This window comes from Umbelopsis ramanniana, assembly GCF_025399195.1.
Source record: "Umbelopsis ramanniana AG unplaced genomic scaffold K450scaffold_18, whole genome shotgun sequence".
Lineage (NCBI taxonomy): Eukaryota > Fungi > Mucoromycota > Umbelopsidomycetes > Umbelopsidales > Umbelopsidaceae > Umbelopsis > Umbelopsis ramanniana.
Window position 1 is genome coordinate 261361 of NW_026252104.1, and position 22338 is coordinate 283698.

Below are 22338 nucleotides of genomic sequence, written 5' to 3' on the forward strand. Positions count from 1 at the left end.
TTACTTGTACTACTTTACACTTACCATCCGCTCACCTGCTGATGCCTATTTACGCATCATATGGGTAGTCTCATCAAAACAATGAGCTTAATCGAGCCGGTGGCAAAATGCGTATAAAGGCAGACCAGCTTGGATCTTTTCTCTACATACATCTTTCCATCGTTCTCTTCAATCTATTTCAATGGCCTGCTCGTAAGTTAATGCATTGTTGCTTCTATCACCGCTCCGACGAAACCACACTAAAACCGGCGATCGTGTCATAGATGTGGTAAAAAGTGTGGATGCGGCTCGGCATGCTCGTGCGGATCAAGCTGCAGTTGTGCCAAAGGCAAGAATTGAAGTCACCAATGAAAATCGATCAACGTTATAGACTAGTGTCAATTAGCGTTTCAACACCTCTCCCCCAACTTTTAAGATAGTACGTAAAGGACAATGAAATTGAAACATGGGCCACCACCCAGTAAACCAGTCTTTCTCGGTCTCACATTTTTTATTGTTTGTTTACATCTTATTGCGCTCTGGTACCTTCCCTTTTGAATCAAAGTGTGGAATATTCAGTGTGACTGAGGTTAAAATTTTTGGGGACATGCCATTCGTCCGTTGGTCAAAACGATGATCAGGCCCGAACATCCTATTTGGAAAGCTTTGGTAGCATCCATCCTCTGAAACCTCCGATACCATGAATAGTGTTGCATTAGGTCAGCTTCGTGTTTGAACTAGGATGAATCAAAGGAATTCAAGAAACTATCAAAGAAACATTTTGAGTCCATGATGTGAACCGACATGATTCGGGACCATGGCTTACTTTTCGCAAATATAAGGTGATAAGAACATTCCACCCGCCGGGTAAAATTTGATTCAACCGTGACGCATGTATGCATGGTAAACCACATGGAGCGTCAGCAGAGTACCTGGACCATGTCGGAGAAGATGTATCCAATGGAACTCTAGGGTGGAGCTTACAAAAGTTGGTCACATGAAATCAGAATTCTCAGCTCTGGCAACTTTGATGTGGGGAGTTTAATTAGATAGAACACTTAGGGTTGCATGAATTGAGTAGATGACGAACTCGTGGTTCTCTCACCTGAGCCACCAAGCATCATTGCTGATAACCAATGAGATTGGTGTTCTTCGATTCATTGGAAATGACATGATAATTTATTGTACTATGACCTTTTTTTGAGTATAGTGCAATTGCATCCAATAACGTACCGCTAGTTTGAACCATTTTTTACTATGACCAGTTTCTCAATTGCACAGCGATTGTGCATTTGTGGGCACGTTGGGCTTGGTCGGACAGTGTATAGGTTGAATTCCAGTTGGTTGTCAGGGTATAAAACGTTAATCATTTTTTTACGTCTTGGAACCTGTGGTGATGTGTCGAAGACAGTGACGCACATTTTTCTGTCTAGTAAATGTAATTCTGGTTACAATCAATGTAGGTAAATATATAAGAAATTGGCACACTGCGTTCTGCACTAAATGAGAAGTCGAGATAATGAAAACCAAGCGAACGACGACTCTTACGTTAGCGAAATGCTATTCAATAAGTGAGGATATTTGCGTTATGGTTTCAATAAGTTTAGAGGCTCAACGGTGAGCCAAAAATACCTGAACACATGTATTGAAATGTACTATACTACAGTCGTTTGACTTACTTTACGGCTTCTGCATATTCCTTGCGCTACAAGATACTTTGTTATGCATGAATTGCTCCGGAGTCACGAGCAGGAACCGTTATTAAAAATAAAAAAATGAAAATCAACGCATCATTACTATAGAGCCGCTGTTATGAACGAGAGACAAATTGTCAAAATCAATGGATGTGCCTGCGCATGCCACATTTTAAGTATTTAATATATTTCAAAAATTGTATAGCTTATTTACATGTTAGATGATTTACATCAGCTCTTGGCAAAGCGTCAATATTAGACGGCTTCAGTTATGAACAAAGATAAAACATTTCACTTCACTAGGTTGTGTGTATCATGGCTTTGCTTGTACCCATTTTTTGTTGAAGCTGAAAAGCTTTGTTTCAGTATACAAATTAGACTACCGTTAGGATTTTAGTCTAAGCGCAAACGAAAAATGGACTCAGCAATCCACAGTGTGCCGACTGGCCAATCGATCAAAGATAGTGCTAGTTTCGCCATTCCTGGTAAAGTTTTGTGAAGCGCAATAGGACGTTTGTAAGGTCCAACGCCGATGACCTGCATTGTGGTCCATGGTACGTGACGTAGAAGAACTGGTGAACGGTCTAGTCCATCTGTCGGGAATAACGCTGTTTTTCACCGACGATCTGAGTGATGATCGTTTGGCTATGACGGAACGGGACCATGGCCGTGGTTTCGCAGACTCTTGATTTTTAGTCTCTAAACTTTGATCCAATGGATGTAGCGGAGCTTGCGTGCATGCATAGGTGTTGATGCCTGAGGGTTTATTCTTTAAGTCCAGATTGATCATGTCCAGTAAAGTGGACTGGTCTTGAAGATCCATGCCAAACGACGATGCTTGGTCATTTAGACTGGCTATTTCTTTGGTTGATTCAAACATTGAATTGCCTCCAAGTGACTCTCGATTTCGGTGACGATTATCTTCCAGCTCACGGCTTGCTTCTGACGATTGTTTCATACTTTGCAAGACCTTGCGAAGGTTTTGAATGGTATAGTCCATCTGTAAGGTTCCCATGTCCCTTGACGACTCGCGGCACTTTAGGATTAAGATTTCCTTGAGCAGAGTCTCTCCCAACACCTTTCCTTCTTCCGCATTTACAGACCGTACAATATTCATAGCTCGATCATATGCTCCTCGTCGATCCAGTAACATGTCATAGTCAGCATCTCCTCGTTGGCTAGACTGTCGACCTTTGGAAGAAGCCACAGCATCTTGGCCAGACTTTGATGTACAGTCCTTGAATTGCTTCTGGTAGCCGTCAATACGATCCTGGATCATCTCTAGCGATTTGGTCAACTCCTCCATCCGAAAGTTTAACTCAATAGTTTTGGTGTCGGCTAGTTGTCCACACGCGTGCATCACGCTTTCAGCTTCTGAAGCCAGCTCTGATCTCTCCATAAAGATCATGTTGCGCTTAACGATTGAAAAGATAAGGGGAGAGTGAGTTACGTTGGGCAAGTTGATTAACAAGAAACATTGATGGACATACCTTGATCAGTAACTGCTTGTATTCTAACGCTCGTTGATCGGCTTGTACATATTGATGCACCATTCTGAAAAAATGACAGCCATTTTTGATCTATCAGCTCGGGTCTTGTGCACATACTACTCGTGTACTGTTATAAACCTACCTCTCTAAACTCTGCCTTTTTCTGTTTGCTCTGGTCTTTGTCGAGACGTCTGATTTTGAATACATTGGCGTCAACGGGCCATTGCTGTTTGCAAAAGCATGTTGGCCGAATTTGGACTTTAGGCTTTCTGGCAACTCTTCACACACAAATCCATTCCGGAACGCGCGGTCGAGGATGGGGGTCATTTGTTTGACTTGGCAAGTAGCATGCATAGCGTCGTCGGATTTTTTTTTCAAGGCAGCTTTGGCCGCTTGTAGATCTTTACTTAGTTTCGTCTTGCTGTCCAATAATTGGTCTCGTTCCAGTTGTATTCTAGCCATCTCGGTATTATGGTCAAGCTCCAGTTTTTTGATTTTCTCGCCTTGTTCTTTAATACAATGTTGAAGTTTCTTCTTTTCTATCTTCATATATTCAATGGTTAATCTATAGTTTTTGCACTGCTTTTCGTTTTTAGCATTGGTAGTCTGCGTGGTTGATAAGCTTTGATTATACTTTCTTCGAAGTTCGTCCATTTCGGCTGCGAGCTTTTTCAATTCTACCTCACGCATGGTGGCGCTTACTGGCATGATGGTTGGCACGTTGGGCTGCTGTAAACTTTGCCTTCGAATTCGCCGGTCAGGAGAGGGGGCTCCTAACCGTCGTTCCTGTTGCAATTCGGCTATTTGATCTTGCAGTGTATGCAGTCTCTCCTCATAATCATTCTTCATGGCAATAAACTCGGCTTGTGACCGCTCAATATGGCTGACCAGTTCTTCTTTGACCAGTAAATCAGATTGTATTTGGTGCAACATTTTACGTTCATGTCTTGACACCGGCTCGTAGTGATAATCAAAGGATTCACCACCACTCAAGCGAACGGATTTGAAAACAGCATTTTCGTCTTTTCTGACAGCTGATTCGGTTATAGCCGCATAGCCACTTGAAGTCACTTTAATTTGGTCAGTCCACTGAGGAACAGTCTAATATATGCCGTATTTAATTAGCGTTGAGTGAGTGGCTGCTTAATTGCTTAGATACTATCCCTTTGTCTTACCAATACATCGAGTCCTTCAAGAATATTACTCTCCCAATCAATGGGTGTGGGAGGTCGCTCTGCCAGCTCGGTCTCCTTGAAGTCGTTGTTAGAACTGCTCCATTTAGGCAGTTGTTCTGTCAAGATTTTTTGTAATCGGGACATCGAACCCACAATGGTGTTCGGTTGCATTTCAGAGTCTGAGGAGGGCGAATATTCGCAAACCATGGCATGTCTCGAATATAAAAAAGAAAGAGTGAGAGCTAGGAGAAGAGTGTACGCCCAATAACATGTGGATAATTTCCTTGGGTATAGGCCAGACCCCTATATCATTCCCCCCTATAAAATGACCCTGCCTTTGCATGGCAGAGGAGTAGGCATGCTGCTATTCCTCCCAATAAGGTTTACCGCATCGGTATTTGGCAGGTATGATGGCGAGGAGTCCCACATTTTTTATCGTATGGAGATGTAGGGCTGTATTATATGGTGCTGGTAACTAGGGAATCATTTTAGCTTCGTAAGCGTACGTTGCTGTATGTGGGTGGCTGGCGGTGGCTCCATGTTTGAGGAAGCAGTAGGATTTCCTGAGGCTGTACTTGCTCGGTTTGAAGATAATAAATAAAACAATCCAGTGCAGCAATGCTGTAATTTGTAGTTAATCGAATTTTATTCAATAAGTACCTAAGCTTTGTTCTATAGAAAATCATATGGGGTCATAGCTTGGAATGTTCCAGTCAGAAGACTGGAGTCTTTCTTTGCCACTCCAAAATCTTTGTGGGCGCGAGCAATAAAAGTCGACATGACGAAATTTTGGACTCGCAATTTCTGGGAAAAAAGACTCAGAGTATTGGCTGTTCCTCAAATGGTACTAGCCATTGCGTACTGAAAACGCAGGCGAGCGCGTATAATTATATTTTTGAGACCACGGTGGTCAGATTGTTTTATTTCTTTTCAACTCTTTTACATCTTTCACCCCATGGACTCTAGTAGTGCTCATGCTCGGAGGTTATCGCTCTCCGTCATAGTCAGAAACTTGATAGCCTACACCGCTGGAACCAGCGATAGTGCAAAAGAGTCACAGCCTACCGCAGTTACGAGTTGTGGTCAATTTGAAGAAAAGTACATATCATTCCCGCCACTAGACGATGCATGCGAAGACACTGCCAATGGGCCTACAGCAAGGATCCGTAGCAACAAACCGATTCCCTGCTAAGAAGATACCTCTTCTCCACTGTACATATTTATGATTTTATTCGAGGCATTTCGTTTGTTTGTTTCTTTTTACCATAGTGTTTTTTTATATTTGTACGGACGGACGCACTAGCCGACGTAAATTCTTTTGAACAACCTGTATTTTTTTTATTTTCTGGACCATCAAATCTCTTTACCTTTATGGATGCAACGCCAGCAGTATATCTGAAATCGCAAGTGTATATACGAAATTAAAAAAAGAAGTATTGTATTTCAGACAATCCAAACATACCGTGACGCCACTCATGGCAGAACTGCAAAATTGCCCATCTCCCGCACTCGGTGTATACGGATGGGGAAAAGTTGACTTCTTGGGTGACATGTGCACAATTCGGTCAACTTTACGCATGATTTTATGATGGCATATGCAAACCATAGTACAAGTGCACAGAAAAAGTCGTACGAAGGATAATATCTCCGCGCACTGGCATTTCAAAATATGCCCTGACAATACACCGCCGTATATCTCCATCAGTTTTCTCCCGCCTCGGTAGTACCATGGCGATTCACGAACCAGCGTGGCCGGTAGTACCACATTGCCATGTCGTCACATATCTGTGTCGCACTTTCAATGTGGAACCAACATCCACCACTTATTCATTCGACTCTGGCCAGCTTCAGAGTTGGTATGACGTTCACATCCTTGTACTAGTCATACCCTCATGGGCTGCTTGGAGGACAGTATGCAAAGATAATTTAGGCGTACGTAACAAACAGCGTCTGGGTGCATATTTTAACCATGAATGACTAATAGAAGGTCGGTTTTTTCTTATTTCTCGTACTTTATATTTGAAGCTAGTGTGAACATGGCCATGTGCTCAGTTTTGCTCAGTAGTTTTTCATTTCACTTTTACGATATTTCTCTAATACCATATGATTATACAAGTATTAACATCTCACCAACAGTACATACCGCACTATTTGTTAGAATACCTACGATCATGGTGTTGGTAGCGATGTGATATATATTCATTTCGTAAACAAATGTGAAGGGAGGTGTATAAAAGGGAGTACTGTGGGGAATGAAATCTGATTTTAGGACATGGTAAGCGACAGCAAAATATCAACTCCAGTTAGATTAGCTGCAAACCACCTGGCAAATGCATCGCTAGAATATAAGGGCTATGACATCAATGCAGGGAAGGGTATAAAATAAAGAAAAAATAAGGTTCATTATGGAAAGATATGGGAAAAAAGAAAGTGAAGGCTTTGTTTACTTCGTTGTGAACCAGCATCTATACAGCCATTGTCTGTTATCCATCAACCGACAGAGTCTGTCTTCTACAAGTAGTAGCAGATCGTGGGCGATCGAAAAAAACTATATCCAAACATACTGGCGGCTGGTGCGTTGTTCAAATGACGCTTTACTGGAAAGAGGGCAGTGTAACACCTTGGGAAACTGATCAAGGATGACCCAAGAAGACGGATAGTAGGATGGATCAAAGCATATCCCATTTCTAAGGTCTATTAGTATCAAGAGCATTGAACGTCTAGGCCAGCCTACGTCTTGAAACAATGGCTCATGGTGGAAAGAGATAAAAACGTGACATCGTTCAGAGTCTACCTCAAAAGATGCTGCAGCTTTTCGGCAACCAAATATGGAACTCTGATTCCAAGCAGACGTTGACGCTTGACCAAAGCGCTTTTTTTTTCTTTTCTTTTTTTTTTTTTTGACTTGAAGCGCTCTTCTCCTTCCTCTTCTCTACAACCGTACTTCACTACCCCACTCAAGCGAACTCGTCATGAATCTTCGGAATAGAGACTATACCCCATCTCAAATCCACTGATCCTGACGTTTTGCTCTGCTTTGTTTCAATCAATTGAATTTCCTTTACCGCTTATTACAGTGTTACTTTTCAGCTTCATAACCGTTTTCGACATTTGAGTCATCGATCTTTCAATACCATTGGCATTTGTTTTTCCTCATTCGTTTCTGCAAATGGGCCAGTTACTTAAACCACAAGAAATAACTCAAGGCGAAAATGATTCTCGGCTGGAAACCAACGAGCTGGCTGGTCAGCTCCAGATTACAACCTTATCTGCCCCGCCGCCCTCTACACCCATTTTCCAAACTGAGTCAGCACGGCACGACCAACAAACCCTCCAGGACATCAGCATAACCTTGAATAACTTGCTACCGAAGCGCCCCATTAAAGATGAAGATGATACAGTTCTGCCTCCACATCCGCCTCCGACGCCACCCACCACCATATGGCTTGAAGACCTACAAGAAGGCGATCAAGAGCTCTGGGAGCTTTTATAAATTTGCAATTTACAAGTGTAAAAATCCCCCCCCCCCCATACTCCCCGTTTCATTTTGTTCCTTTGTCAAACATTGCACACTTCATAATCTTTTTTTCTTTTTGTTTTTCATCAATCCATTACCCGAAATTCAACTAGAACTTGTATTGCTCTCACTTCATTTCAAACTCGTCCACCTCATATATCACTCCATATCCTCTTGTTATATTTTTCAATGCTTTTTATATCCTCTGCTGGGCTACCAGCCCGAGCACTGCAAATGTATATCATTTACAGCATAGTTATTCTGTCCACGACCAGATTTTTACATAGCTTCTCTTCCGTTTTCAACATACATTAAAAAAAAAATTAAAACTTAGACAACGAACGCTGTGATTATTTTTTGACACACGATTTATTTTTGTTTGAGGACACACGATAGTGGTTTGGGATGATTTGGACACACAATGTAGGATAAAGGATAAAAAGAAAAGAAAAAGTTGCATATGAAAAAAGTATAATGGCTTCAAGTTGGATATTCTACAGTACGAATTAAAAGCCAGTGAAAATCAAAGCATTCAGCAAAAATGGGGATACAGAGAAGAGAAAGAAAAAATTATGGGGCGGGGAGGAGAGTCTACTGTGCCAATGCAACAGCAACACTGTAAGCACCGCTATGGCTTATAGACACCTTGACATCCTTGACGCCAGCAGCATCAGCAGCTTGTTTCGCTTCACCTGTCAAGGTGACAACGGGAGCACCATCTTGACTAGCACTGACTTCGATATCAATCAATGGGGCACCGGCTCCTTTGCTTTCAACATGGCCGTAGGACGATAAGGCCTTGAAGACAGCTTCCTTGGCAGACCATCTTCCAGCGAAACTGGCTTGAGGATCAGGACGAGCACGGCAGTATTCAATTTCACTGGCAGTGAAGTTGCGCTCAACGAAGGTATCGTTATCGGTATTCACCGCAGAAGTAAGTTCTACATCAACACCAACACCCTTGTTACCGGCTTGCTGTTGAGCAAGTGATTCCAAAATGTTCTTGGTAGCAGCAACATCACCGGCAATGGGAGCAGAAAGAGCAGTGGACTTGTTATCAAAAGTCCAGGTCTTCTTCTCCTTGTTGTATTGAGCACGAGCGTTGGGGTTCAAGTAAACTTGATGTTCAAGCTCAGCGCTGTACGGAGGCTCATGCTTAACTTGGACAAAGTCGCAAACACCAGTGAGAGAGTCATGGAGGTATCTGTAAGACTTGGCTTGACGTTGGATGTTCTTAACACGGTAAGCATTGTACTCATGTTCTTCCAAAGAAGCAAGAACGTAGTTGGGATGAATGAGCAACATTTCACCACCTGCTTGACCGAAACCGAAGGATTTGAGGAGACCAGCCTTGATACCATCCGTCTGAATGCTCTTGGATGGGTAGACAATATGTTCGAAGTCACGCATGACTTCATCAATGTTATCAGCGTTACGGTTTCCAGGAACGAGACCAGAGTTGATGACTTGAAGCATGCCGTTGGTCATCCAGGCAGCAGCAGGTCCCTTAGGGTGACCAGTGAGATACTTCTGGAACACAGCGAGCAAAGCATTACCCTTGGAACGACCGAGATGAGCAAGTTGGCTGTTGAGCACACGAGATTCATTCTTGTCGTTGGCCTTGGTAGAAGTACCGTGGAAAGAAGCAACATTGATATCATCAATGGTGAGGCCATAGACAGCCAAGGCACCACGAAGAGCAGCAATGTTGGGGTTTTGTTGCCAGAAATTCATGCTCCAGGTGTTAAGAGCTTCCTTCTCTTGACGCTTAGCTTCCTTGTGGATGAAATCAGCACGTTCGGCCAACCATACATCTTCAGAAACTTCGAGTTCACCATTCGCCTTGAGATCCTCCAATTCCTCACGCAACACATCGAATTCGCTTTCGACCCAAGACTTAATTTGAGAACGACGAGCCTTCAATTGACGAGCACGGTACTTGAAGTCCAAAAGAGGAGTCTTGACGTTGCCAGACTTTTCACGAGCAGTGGTAAGGATACCAGCACCAGGAGCAGGAATGGAACGACCCTCCTTGTCAGAGGCAGTGTTGGTCAAAGCAACGATACCATAGATAGGAGCACCAATTTCAATAGCTTGGGAAGCAGACATGAGAATGTGGTTAGCAGCACCGTGAGATTCCATGAAACCGTTACGAGTAGAAGTAGCAGGACGAGACATTTCACGTGGGGTACGACCCTTCTCGAATTCTTCAACAGCGTTAGAAGTAGCCTTCATGTTGGCGAATTCGTAACTAGATTCCTCAGTGATATCTTCAGTACCACCAGCAATCATGATCTTGGCCTTTCCGCTAACGATACTGTCGACGGCCATTTCAACGGAGACGGCAGCAGTAGCACAAGCGTTGACAGGAGTCTTCATAGGACCAGAAGAAGAGAGCAACAACAAGTTGACCCAAGCAGGCATAGTGTTGATGAAAGATTCTTGAAGGATGTCCTTTTGAACGGGTTGATCCAACAGACGATCACGGAAGAGACCACGTTGAGCCTTACCACCACCGACACCAGAACCAGTTACGTTACCAACTTCAGAGACGTGGACGTACTGGTAGAATTCATAAGGATCGGTGATACCAGAAGAAACAAGAGCTTCAACAGTGGAGACCAAGTTGAAGAGAGTGACGGGATCGACTTGATCGATGATGTCCTTGGGAACACCATAACGAGCAGCATCCCAGCCAGTGGGCAAAAGACCAGCAACCAAACGATCGAAACGAAGAGCCTTGGGGATGTAAAGGTTAGCACCCTTACGAAGAATGACAATCCATGATCCAGATTCGGTTTCGTAGGTGTCAGCCTTATCACCATGCTCTTGCTTGAAGTGAGCAGCTTCCTCCTTGGAGCACTCGAAAGGTTCGAGGTCATGATCAACAACAATTTCTTGAAGGAGAGTCTTGTGCTCAGGATTGTAGTTGTTCATCATAGCGGGTTCTATTTTATGGGGAAGACGACGATTATGTGTGAGGCAATGACACTTTTTTCCGCTATTTTTTTTTTTTTAAAAAAAACCGCCATGGGTAACTTACCGATCAAACGAATACCACTGTGTTCCAAGATTTGCTTCTCATACTTGCTCTTGACATCCTTATCTTCGACAGGCTCATTGGTCTTGGCATCAACCCATCCAGCATAAGGAGTACCGTTCTTGAGGTTACCGTTGAAGTGCTTGATGTAACCCATGATCCAGGCCATTTCAATACAGCCTTCAAGAGAGAATGAGCCATAGGCTTCCATCTCCCATCTGGTTCTGGCATTACCCCAAGGAGAGACTTCACCAAAACCGGTGACGACGACAACCTTGTCGAGATCCAACATACCCTTAAGGTGGCTGAGTTGCTTCAAGTTCTCATAAGGCTTAAGCTTGGGGAACTCGAAGGTCATGTTGGCACGAGGAGTGATCTTGTGAGGCTTGTGCTTACGCTCAGCTTCATCACCGAAGGTAACCTTGAAATCAAGGGAGTTGTCAGCATCAATAGCCTTACGAACTTCAGCAGTTTCGCGGATTTGCTGACGAAGGTTGTTGGAGATTTCTTGCAAGTTAGGAATGAAGTGGAGACCACCGTTAAGATCAGCCCAAACAGGTTCGTTCTGGCAAAGCTCGACGATGTCAGGGTGCATGAGACCCAAAATGTTGAAGGACATTTCAACGCTGGAGAAGGTGCGGACACCGAGTTGTTCAATGCCTTCAGCGATTTGGTTGTTGGGGCTCATCAAACCAGTACCACGAGTCCATCTATATATCGGAAAAAAAGCGATGCAAAATAATATATGTTCAGTACGACGTTTTCGCAGCAAACCTCACCATTAAAATCATGACTTACCCAATGACGGCACCAGCAATGACCAAGTATCCAGACCAATCCTCAGAGTACCATCTGTTGAACAAGGTTTCAAGAGAAATCTTGGTTTCACTGTAAAGACCATCGGAACCGAAGGTACCGTGGTTAGGTGAAAGAGGAAGGATGACTTGAGCAGGACGAGTGTCAGAGCCAATGGCTTGCTTGTGAGTCTTGACGTTACCAAGCATGCGAATCAAGTTAGTCAACATCATACGATGAGCGAACTCAGACTTGCTGTCGATGCCATCGATCTGGCGACCGTTCTCAGAGAGAGCGGCGAAGGGAATGATGAAGTCAAGATCCCATCCGAGACCCTTAGGATCGTAGATGTAGTCAATAATAGCATCAACATCTTGCTTAGAACCTTGGTTGAAGGGAACAACCACCAATTGAGATTCCTTGGAACCATGGAATTGGTAAATGCCTTGGAAGTATTCAGTAACTTCACGGCTGAAACGAGAAGTGGTGACAACGACCTTGGCTCCACCAGAGAGCAAGCCCTTCAAGATTTCAGCACCAATAGAGTCTTTACCAGCACCCGTGAGAAGGACACACTTGTTAACAAAGGTAACACCTTCCTCAGCGATCTCGTTCAACACATCAAGATAGGTGGTGGTAAGACGGCTGCTGAATTCCCAACCGCTAGGGTCATGGGGGTTCTTCTTCTTGAGATGCAAGAAGGGAATGGTTTCAGACTTGACAGCCTTAGCAGCAAGCTTCTTGTGCTCAGCGGGACGACCAGAAGAGGACAAACGACGTTGACGACCCTTGGTTTCCTTGATGATGTTGTTGGACATGTTCATGGCACGCAAGACATCGGCATAAAGTTCCTTGACGGCAACCTTACTGCTCTTCTTCATCTTGTGTTGACCACGAATGATCTTGTAAATACGACCAAGGTTTTGTTGAACCTTTTGACGGTTGGAGTATTCAGAGATCTTGCTACCGGTAGCCATATCCTTGACATAGTCAGCAAGCTTTCTGCAACCAGGACGAGGAATTTCCTCATACTTGATATCACCCTTGTCAGACATGGTGGTCTTGGGACCAGTGGGGAAAGTGACTGTAAAAAAAGGTTGGTTAACAAAAATTAAAATCATGTAAAACACAGAGACATCGTTGGAGATCAAAAGCACTTACCATCCTTGTAGACGGGAGAAACAGCCAAAGCTTCAGCGCAGTTCTCAAGAAGAGCTTGACCGAATTCCTTGGCAAGACGGTAAGTCTCACCCTTATCAGCGGCACACTTCTCAACGTTGTAGCGCATGTAGTCGAGCAAAGCGGGATGGGCACGGTTCATGATGTGCAAGCACTTGGCAGTGACCTCACGATCAACAATGGCCAATTCACCAAAGATAATATCGTACCACATCTCCAAAGCATCTTGACGAACCCAGTTCCAGTAAGAATCGTAGCTACGAGCCTTAGCAGGGCTGAAAGCAGGCTTGATACCTTCAGCATAGAAATCACCGTGTTCAACCAACCACAAATCAAGTTCAGCTTGAAGCTTAGCAGTGACCTTCTTCTCTTCATCGTACTTCTTGTCACCCTCACGCAAATCACGTCCGAGGTAACGAGCAAAGATGTTGAGTTGCTGGTAGACCAAAGATTGTTGCTTGGCCTTGAGAGCATCGAATTCCTCGCTGTTGATGACGGCAACAGCAGCGCCGGCAGCTCCAGAAGCACCTCCAGAGGCACCTCCAGCAGTGATAGTGATACCGGTCTTCTTAGCATAGGCTTGTACGACAGTATCGAGCCATGCCTTGGCTTCAGGTTCAGCACCAAGACGAGCAGCAGGCTCCATGGTGAGACCCATCAAGAGGGCACCATCAGTACGACCAGGTCCGAGACCATAGGTGGTAGTGAGGTAAGACTTGGCGTTGTTGAGAGTGAAACCACCAGGCATCTTGGAAGAAATCATCTTTGCGATCAAGCTGCTGCTGTGCTTACCAAGAGCACCAGAGAAAGTTCCGGACAAGGCGGCACCCAGCTCATCAAGAGGGGTTTCTTCAGCCTTCTCAGGAACACCGTTGTTGAATTCCTTTTGAAGATCACCAAGGATTTCGTTCTGAAGAGTAGACTTGCCACCAACAAGGTCCTTGATAGCCTTGGCCAAAGGAACTTCATCGACGGACTTCTTGAGCTTCTGAGCAATGATAACATGAATGACTTCAGTAGCAGTAACTGGAACATCACTAGAAAGATAAATTGAAAAAAAATCAGTTATCGCATACATCAATGAAACAAGTAAAAATTTGGGTCTATAACTTACGTGACAGGAGCAGCTGGGCCAGCACCGGCAGCAGGAGCAGCGGCAGCAACTGGAGCAGCAACTGGAGCAGCAGACGTGGCAGCGGGAGCAGAGCCGGAAGAAGCTGCGGGAGCTTCCTCTTCAACAGCATTCTCGAACATGTAGTAAATCTCCTTGGCATCCTTGGAGAAACACAAGTTGGCACGACGATTGATAAGAGCATCATCATAAGCTTGGTACTTGAGGTTCAAGGTGCGAGAAGCCATGCCGCACAAAGTAGGAGCAGGTCCCAATTCGATAAGACGTTCAACCTTGAAGGTCTTGAACAATTGATCTTGGGTCTCGATCCAGCGGACAGGAGAAGCGAACTGATAAGCCAAAAGTTCAACGAGCAAAGTGTAACCAAGGCGTTGTTGTTGACCGGCAGTAGCATACTTATCATCAGACCATGTCTTGAGGACCTTGCCGAGACGAGGACTGGAAGTCAAGTTGTAAACATTCTCAATGTATTGCTTGCTGGTGCTGAAAGGCACAGCAGTCAAGTTAGGAATGTACTTGGCAGTCAACTGACCAACATTCACATAGGTAGGGTTGATCTTCTTGGCCAAGTAAGTACGGAAAGGTGCGACACCACTCAACAAGAAGGAAGAATGGAAAGGAACATCAATACCGGGAAGAGGGACGGTGGCGTGACCGCGCTCAAGCTTAAGATGACCTTGAGCAGCTTGCTTAGCACGAGCCTTCTCCAAAGCACCGGCAATGATATCGTGCAATTGCTTCTTGACTTCCTCAAGAGGCATGGTCTCCATGAGCTTCTGAAGATCAATCTTGGAAACCTTGAGGTAGTTAAGGACATTGGCAAGAGTGTCCAAGTTGGGCAAGGAACCAGCAGCGACGTATTGCCAGTTTTCAACGTTGAAGTTGACAATTTCAAGGACATCCTTGGATTGGCTGGCAATGGCATCAACAACATAACGAAGGGCAGTATCGTTGAAGGACTTGGCAACACGAGCAGGGTTGACAGCAGCCATACCATAGTTGGAGCGACCTTCCTCGTCACGCTTGACGGCCGATTGCATGGTCATACCACGATAGAACACAACGTCAACCAAGGATTCAATGGGAAGCACATCACCAATGGAAGCAAGAGCAGAGTATTCACCAAGAGAGTGACCGGCAAAAGCGCAGTTAGCTTGGATAAGTTCCTTGGAACGCATGTCTTCGAAACCAGCCTTCTCCATCAAAGTCAAAGCAGGTTGAGTGAATTGGGTGGCAGACAACAAACCGTTAGGAGAACGGAAAGTGTAGAAGGTAGTGCGTTCATTGATGTCAGGGAACAAGGGCAAAGTCTTGGTGGAACCATCTTGTTCAATAACATCGTAGGTCATGCTCATGTAGTTTTGACGAATGGCATTACCCTTGGGTCCACCAAAGTGAACGGTCTTTTCCTTGGGGTTCTGACGAACAATTTCCAAGATAGAGAAACCATAGTTGGTCATGAAATGGCTATCTGCTCTGTCCCAAATATCTTTGGCAACAGGGGAGCTTTCGTACAAAGCCATACCCATACCTTGTTCCTGAGAACCTTGACCAGTGAAGACATAGGCAGTGGTAGGCTGATCAACTTCAGCAGTACCTTCAACAACCTTTTCACCGTTTTGGTTAAGGGTTTCAACCTTCACAATCTTACGGCCATTCTTCATACCAGTGTGAGACAACTTGGTTTCAAGACGGTCGGAGGGAAGAACCATACCAACAAACTTGACGTTGTAGGCAACAACACGTTGAGGAACGTTATCAGCAGCGAAGATTTCAACGAACTTGCGAGTAGAAGCACTAGTCCACATGCCGTGAGTGATAGTACCAGGCAACATGGCCAAGTCAGCAAAGTAAGGGTTGACGTGAATGGGGTTGTAATCGCCAGACACAGTAGCATAGGGCTCGTTGGAAGCAGGAGCATGCACGACAGAAGAATAGACAGCTTCGGCGGGCATGACAGAGTAGCCACCATTTTCAAACTCGGAAGCTTGTTCAATGGGTTGAGCATTGCGCTTGAGGTACTCAAGAACGGGGTTGCCATGGGATTCACCAGCTTCGTATTCAACGGTACCAACTTGGACGATTTCCTTGGTGGAGATTTGCATGGAGACAGTACCAGTGGTGCGAACCTTGGAGTAGACAGTGCGGTCCTTGAAGGACATGTCGCTGTTGAGACGGAAAATGAGAGTAGAACCAGGGCTGAGCTCATAGTTATCCAACTCTTCATTCCATTCAATCCATTCCTTGGAGCGAAGCACAGCAATATCCTTGACAGCATTCAAAGTAAGCTGCATAGGGGTTTCAACGGTGCGTTGGAAAGTGTGTTCGTAGTCCTTGAATTGTCCACGGTACAAGAATTGACTGGTGACTTCAAGAACGGGCTTGCCCTCACGAACAATAGTACCCTTGACTTCGATCATCTTGCCAGATTCAGTGTTGAGAATAGCGTTGATTTGAGCGTAAGTATCAACAACATCGCCTTGCTTGAGAAGTTCGGCACCGTCAACAACGCGGAATCCGTTGGAAAGATGGACCAACTTCAAAAGATCACCATCAATGACCTTGGGGAAGATAGCCTTGATAATGGCCTTCCAACCGACAACGATGGCGAAATCCATGGGGGCGGACAAAATTTGACCACGATCGACATAGATTTCAGCTTGGTTACCGACAGCTTGGCAGAATTCCTTGATGAGTCCAGCATCGACGGTTTCACCAGTGCCGATGAGCTTCTCGTGAACGGGGATGTTCAAGAAGTCGTCATTGGCGGTCAATCCAAACCAAAGCTTGTAGTAGAAGTCCTTAATGCGATCATTGCGACCCTGTAAAAAAAAAAAATAGATCATACCGTCGTTTAGAAAATAAATGCCTCAATACCGTTCCCAATCGCCAATATTGCGGGTTAACTTACCTCCATAACTTCATGGATAGGAGCATAGCCAGTTTCGGGCTTGTAGTTGAAGATCATGGTGAGAGGAACAAGACCATCAGTGCGCTTCTCGAACAAAACAACCTTGATTTGATCCTTCTCAGCGGTGATCTCAATGGAGGTGACCAATTCGTCGCTTTGGCCAGTAGCACTCCAGAGACGCTTGTCTTGAACGATAAGAGAGGTCACCTTTCCGGCAGCCTTCTTAACAGTCACCTGTTGACCAACACGAGGTCTGAACAAACGCTTCATAGGGTTATCAACAAACTTCTTGTCTTGAACGATGAAAGGAGAAGTGATAAGAGCGCGCAACCAGGTGTATTGAGCACCGGCAAGCGTCTCGATCCAGGTTTCTTCAGTGGGAAGCTTGCTCTCGGAATCACCAGAGCTGAAGACTTGGACGTCTTGAGCGTCTTGACCTTGAATCAATCCCTTGGTGACAATTTGGCTACCACCGAGATATTCGATCTCTGGGATCTTGCTATCATCATCGTTGTAGTAACGCTTCTTCAAGCTAGCAATGTGGCTCTCGTAGATTTCACCAAGGATTTCACCAACAGGCTGGTCACTGCGAGTAGCATACTTGACAGCCAAAGGACCTTGCAAAATACAGGTACGCTGGACATCTTGATCGACAACAGCAGCCAAATCCTCAGCTTGCCAAAGGGAATCCTTCTTGAACCAAACATCAAAGTCCTTATCCAAAACAGGAATGAAAGGAACAGGCTTTTGACCGCGGCGTTGGCAAAGAGCAACAAAGTGCAAGACATCCTCTGAAGTCAACAATTGAGTCTCAGCTTCAGGGTAGCTAGCAAGGAAATCGGGAACAAAGTCTTGAGGAACTTCCAATTGAGAGTAGCTCTGCAAAGTGGAAGACTTCTCGGACTTGGTGAAACGTTCTTCAATACGGCGAAGGAAATCACCGACCAAGTTGCGCAAGGTAGGGTCGATCCAGCGGGCTTCGTGCTTGACGTAAACAAGGTCGACCAAACGGTTGACAACTTCAGTGTAAGTCATATCCTGAAGATCAGCAACGGAACCGTCAGCCTTCTTGCCGAACCAAACCTTTTGGAAATCAGCATTGAGACGCTTGATGATATAATCCTTCTTAGCGACAACAACAGGAAGACGCTTCTCCTTGGGAAGGTTGAAAATGGTTTCATCAAACTCCTTCCAGAGACGAACACCACGAGTAGCGATCTTGTGAATGGGTTCACCCAACTCGGAGCGAACGGTGATGACACCACCAGCGGGACCGGCATAAGTCTTTTCCCAGTCATTATCATCAACACCAGTGGCATCAACAATAGCCTGCTTAACATTAGGAGAGGCAAGACCTTCCTTGGAAACCATCATACGAGAACCGAACAAAATACCATCGAAAGGCATGGGAGGGTAGTTGAACTTGAGAGCCCAATCACCAGTGATGTAAGGCAAAGTATCGTCAGCACCACCGAATCCAGAACCAGCCACCAAAACAATGTTGGATTGACGTCGGATAGCGGCGTAGGTTTCGAGAATAGGTTGATGCATGTCTTCGAAAGAGTGATGGCCACCAGCGCGACCACCAGTCCATTGCATAATGACAGGCATGGTGGGGTTGGCAGCAGCAATGGCGATAACTTGACGAATGGTCTCAACACTACCTGGCTTGAATGAAACATGGCGAATACCAGCGGCTTGCAAGTTGGAAAGAATTTCGTTGGCAACATCCAAAGATGGTACACCAGCAGCAACACAGACTCCCTCCATAGGAAGACCCTCCTGACGCATAACCTGAACAAGTGGGTACTGGAATCCCCATTGACGAACGTTGAGGAAAAGAATGTTGAGGGTGATACCTTCACCAGGGTGAGTAAGGTTCATGATCTTATCAACCTTGGATCGGAGCGCCTTCTCATTATAATGACCGCCACCAGCCAATTCGACATGATAGCCAGCATTCATGACAGCAGACACAAACGTTTCGCTAACAGTGGAAGGTGTCATACCGGCCACCATAAGAGGAGCCTTACCGAGAAGGCGAGACATGGGGGTATCGACATGGATGCGACCATTGCTGATAAACAAAAGCGGATGGAACACCGTTTAGCGGAACTGACAAAAAACTTATCTGGACCCCCAAAAAAAAAAAAAAAACCGGTGAACTTACCAAGCAGTGCGAACAAGCTTAGGTTGGAAGACCTTGGCCCAGTTCTGAGAGTACTTGACAGCCTTAATATCGGCGTCGAACAAATCAGCCTTGTAAGACAACTCCTTGTTGTTGCCTTCCAATGCACCTGCCAAAATAATCTGGACACCGGTACCTTCCTTGTTACGGTGGGTAAGACCACCAATACCGGAAGTACCACCTGGACCGAAATCGATAATATGGGTCAAATCAGGCACATTCAAAGCTTGCTCCCAAATAACAGGTCGCGAACAGATCAAGTCGATCAGTTCCTTGGTCAAATCGGCAGACTCGCGAAGGTCGGCGCCTAGCCAAACAAAAAATAAAGTCAGTCACGATAGGAGATTAGAAAAAAAAAAATAACCAACCAAAAACATTTGGTTGCACAGTTGGGATCCCCAAAAACTTTGGGCACTCCATTGCTTTGATTGAATGAGCGTATCGGGTGCTTTGCCCCAAAGTTATCCCCCCCCCCGAATCCTTACCTGTATCTGTAGCGCGAACAGGAATGGCGAGGTCCTTTGCAGAGAATGAAAGGTTGCATCTCTCAATATCCTTGGTGAGAATAGGAGAAACTTGCTCCAAATAGCTGGAATGGAACGGAGCTGTAATGGGCAAGAAACGGGACGAGAATTTGATTTTGCGCTGGCTGAAAGGAACCCTGGATTGCTCCAAGCCGGTTGGTGCCTTTAGCTTTCTCAGGCTGAGATTCAAACCATACAACGACTGTGGTGGACCAGTGCATACAAAGGAACGAGGTCCGTTGTTAAGGGTGAGCTTGATTTGACGATCTGGAGACAAGTGAGAGTTGGTAGCCTCAAGATGCTTCAAAACTTGATCCTCACGCAAGTTGTTGATGGCAAGCATAGGCGTGGGGGTACCTTCGTTGTTGGAGAGCGAGTCTTCCAAAACGGTAGGGTTAAGGGTAGTAGGAGGGAATACTTGTTGAGCACGAGTACCCATCCAGAAAAGAAGACCAAGGGCCTTTCCAGAGTTGACAAAGAACTCTTCCTCAGTGGCAGAAGCGGAAATGACAACCGAAGCAATAACACCTTGACTATGACCAGTAGAGCCTGTGGAAGATAGAGCAGTTTAGATAACCCCTTCCTTCCGTTCAGCGTGGCTGAAACCCCCCACCCGTACTTACCAACAATGTACTTTCTGACTTCCTCAGGAGTGCGTTGAAGAACACGCAACATGACATAGTAGTGAAGAAGTTGAGTCAAACCAATCAATGGGAAACTGACAGGGGCCGAGATAAGGTATTGCAGATCGGGACGGCTCTCGGGAGTCTCCAACCACTTGAGAATATCCAAACCCTTGGAGTGGAAGACGCTGGCTTCTGAGCTACGTGCATGCTCAGACAAAACAGCAGCCATCTTCTCAATGAAAGGCTTCACAAGACCATCATATGTTTCATAAATGTCAGCCATTTCATCAAAGTACTCTTCGATGTTGCCTTGACCACCAAACATTGCGAAAATCTTGGTTTCACCACGACTAGCGGCTGAAAACAAGGCAGACTGAGAAACCGTCAATTGCTTGATATCTTTGGAGTCTTGAAGGGCAAACAAGCCGGAGTAATAGGCGTTGAGGACGATCTTTCGCGAGTCGGTGGTGAGGGCGCGAGTGACGGCGTGAACATCGTTGTTCTTGAGATAACGATTGCAGAAAGATGTGAACAAGTTGCTGGCAACAGAGATGAACTGTTGCTCCTTGGAACTGCGTTGAACGGCAAATCCAAGGAATTTAGCAGCTACCTCAATCTCGGCGGGCTCTTCCTCTTCCGTTTCATCCAAGTGGAACTCCTCCTTGAGTTGTTCAGCAGCCACCCAAATGTTGGTGGGAACCAAGAAGGAAACTTCGGTTTTGCTTTGCTTGATAGACAAAGGGCGAAGTAGTTGAGATTCCATTATAATAGTGCGGGTTCTAGTGTTAGGTGTTGTGGTTGGTGGGGGGAAAATGTAATAAGCGTGTATGTGCGGTGTATAATATCTAGTATGTCAAACTCTTTTGCGATGATGTTGCTTTCGATATAAGGCTTTTGGATGATGAAAATCTCTTCCGGATGGTGTGTGTGTCCGTGTGTGTGTCAGGAAAGAGATTTGTCTATGTCTAGAATGAAAAAGCGGGAAATACAACGGGAACAACGGGAGCACAAGGTCAGACCACAGCAAACCGAGGCCGAATAGCAAGGTGGAAAACTTACCCAAAGAACCAAAGTGGTTTGAAATACAACAAGAGAAAAGAAAGAAAAAGAGTGATAAAAACTAAAAAAGCTATGCTCCGCCCTTTGTATTATTTGATTTGAGAGCGACGATTGTTGGGGAAGACCACAGCAGAAAAAAAAAAAACTGGGACGGAGAAAGGGTTTGTGACAGCTTTCCAATGGTGGGTTAGGGTTATTTGTTCCAAAATTTTTGGGGGACAGGGCTCCATTGGGTGGAAAAGCCAAGCCCAACAATTTGATAGACTCAGACTGAAAATGGCCCCATTCAAATCCCCCTCCTCCAATCCCCCATTTTGAAGGTGAGATACCTATCAACCAACGTTAATGCGACCCAGCCATGTTGAGATAATAAACCTGAATACCATGGTCGGCCGATGGATAAAGAGCAAAGGAGCTCATACAAAACTAACTACATTGTCCTACACACCCAACTTCTTCTAACTTGGCGACAACGTGTTGGAAGCTGACCGGTAAGCTTCGTATGCCCAATAATATTAGACGCTTTATTTTATTTTTTAAAAGTCCATCCATTGTAGTGAAACCCAGCTTGACGTTTATTCCGGCTGCCGTCGTTGGTGACAACGGACGCAGCAAACGTCAAAAAGAAAGGATATTAGTTATCATGGTTGATCGAAGTGACCCGGAAAACCCCATTGGATCCAGCCAATGTGGAAATACTTCGGCCCAACCATTTGATGAGGGCCTTTCTTATGCGCCTAATGTAACTCCGACACCAAAAAATCATTCGAGTTGGCAACGCCTATTATTAAGTAAAGTTTACTTGGTGGTAACAACACTGCTATCATGCAAAAATGTGAGCTATGTGTTTTATGAGTTGATTTGACCGTACAACACGCTGGTTAATTTTTTTCTATGCTAAAACCTGGCAGTAAATCCATGGCATCCATCGATTTCAACCTGATCGCTTTGCTTTATAAAGTATAGAGAACACCATTTGGCATCAGGTAAGCGCAATTGCCGTCCATAGCAGAATTGGGATATATTGAA

General features: G+C 45.1%; 4 protein-coding genes across 4 annotated transcripts; 2 read left to right on the top strand and 2 right to left on the bottom strand.

Moving 5' to 3' along the window:
- The first annotated feature begins 79 nt into the window (after positions 1 to 79).
- K450DRAFT_235312 (uncharacterized protein) lies at positions 80 to 436 on the top strand. Its single transcript, XM_051588065.1, has 2 exons — positions 80 to 192; positions 264 to 436. The coding sequence occupies exons 1-2, from the start codon at positions 108 to 110 to the stop codon at positions 368 to 370; spliced, it is 192 nt and encodes a 63-aa protein (XP_051445937.1). The 5' UTR covers positions 80 to 107; the 3' UTR covers positions 371 to 436.
- A 1390-nt stretch (positions 437 to 1826) lies between these two features.
- K450DRAFT_235319 (uncharacterized protein) lies at positions 1827 to 4867 on the bottom strand. Its single transcript, XM_051588066.1, has 4 exons — positions 4339 to 4867; positions 3306 to 4264; positions 3164 to 3227; positions 1827 to 3087 (listed from the first exon to the last, which is right to left on the bottom strand). Exons 1-4 carry the CDS (start codon positions 4543 to 4545, stop codon positions 2095 to 2097), a joined length of 2223 nt encoding a protein of 740 aa, XP_051445938.1. The 5' UTR covers positions 4546 to 4867; the 3' UTR covers positions 1827 to 2094.
- A 1308-nt stretch (positions 4868 to 6175) lies between these two features.
- On the top strand, positions 6176 to 6636 carry K450DRAFT_235326 (uncharacterized protein). The gene has a single exon (XM_051588067.1). It carries the CDS (start codon positions 6312 to 6314, stop codon positions 6528 to 6530), a length of 219 nt encoding a protein of 72 aa, XP_051445939.1. The 5' UTR covers positions 6176 to 6311; the 3' UTR covers positions 6531 to 6636.
- A 1578-nt stretch (positions 6637 to 8214) lies between these two features.
- Positions 8215 to 21389, bottom strand: K450DRAFT_186732 (uncharacterized protein). The gene is made up of 10 exons (XM_051584428.1): positions 21310 to 21389; positions 20248 to 21209; positions 19469 to 20173; positions 19083 to 19407; positions 16913 to 18989; positions 13984 to 16823; positions 12852 to 13906; positions 11694 to 12774; positions 10899 to 11605; positions 8215 to 10803 (listed from the first exon to the last, which is right to left on the bottom strand). Exons 2-10 carry the CDS (start codon positions 21011 to 21013, stop codon positions 8447 to 8449), a joined length of 11913 nt encoding a protein of 3970 aa, XP_051445940.1. The 5' UTR covers positions 21014 to 21209; positions 21310 to 21389; the 3' UTR covers positions 8215 to 8446.
- Between the last annotated feature and the right edge of the window lie 949 nt (positions 21390 to 22338).

Coding starts and splice junctions, on each gene's coding strand:
- K450DRAFT_235312 (XM_051588065.1), top strand. CDS start 108: ATGCGTATAAAGGCAGACCAGCTTGGATCTTTTCTCTACATACATCTT. Junction 193..263: donor TCTATTTCAATGGCCTGCTC/GTAAGTTAATGC, acceptor ATCGTGTCATAG/ATGTGGTAAAAAGTGTGGAT.
- K450DRAFT_235319 (XM_051588066.1), bottom strand. CDS start 4,545: ATGGTTTGCGAATATTCGCCCTCCTCAGACTCTGAAATGCAACCGAAC. Junction 4,265..4,338: donor TTGAAGGACTCGATGTATTG/GTAAGACAAAGG, acceptor GGCATATATTAG/ACTGTTCCTCAGTGGACTGA. Junction 3,228..3,305: donor AAAAGGCAGAGTTTAGAGAG/GTAGGTTTATAA, acceptor TCATTTTTTCAG/AATGGTGCATCAATATGTAC.
- K450DRAFT_235326 (XM_051588067.1), top strand. CDS start 6,312: ATGACTAATAGAAGGTCGGTTTTTTCTTATTTCTCGTACTTTATATTT.
- K450DRAFT_186732 (XM_051584428.1), bottom strand. CDS start 21,013: ATGGAATCTCAACTACTTCGCCCTTTGTCTATCAAGCAAAGCAAAACC. Junction 18,990..19,082: donor AAGCTTGTTCGCACTGCTTG/GTAAGTTCACCG, acceptor TTTGTTTATCAG/CAATGGTCGCATCCATGTCG. Junction 10,804..10,898: donor CAGTGGTATTCGTTTGATCG/GTAAGTTACCCA, acceptor CCCATAAAATAG/AACCCGCTATGATGAACAAC.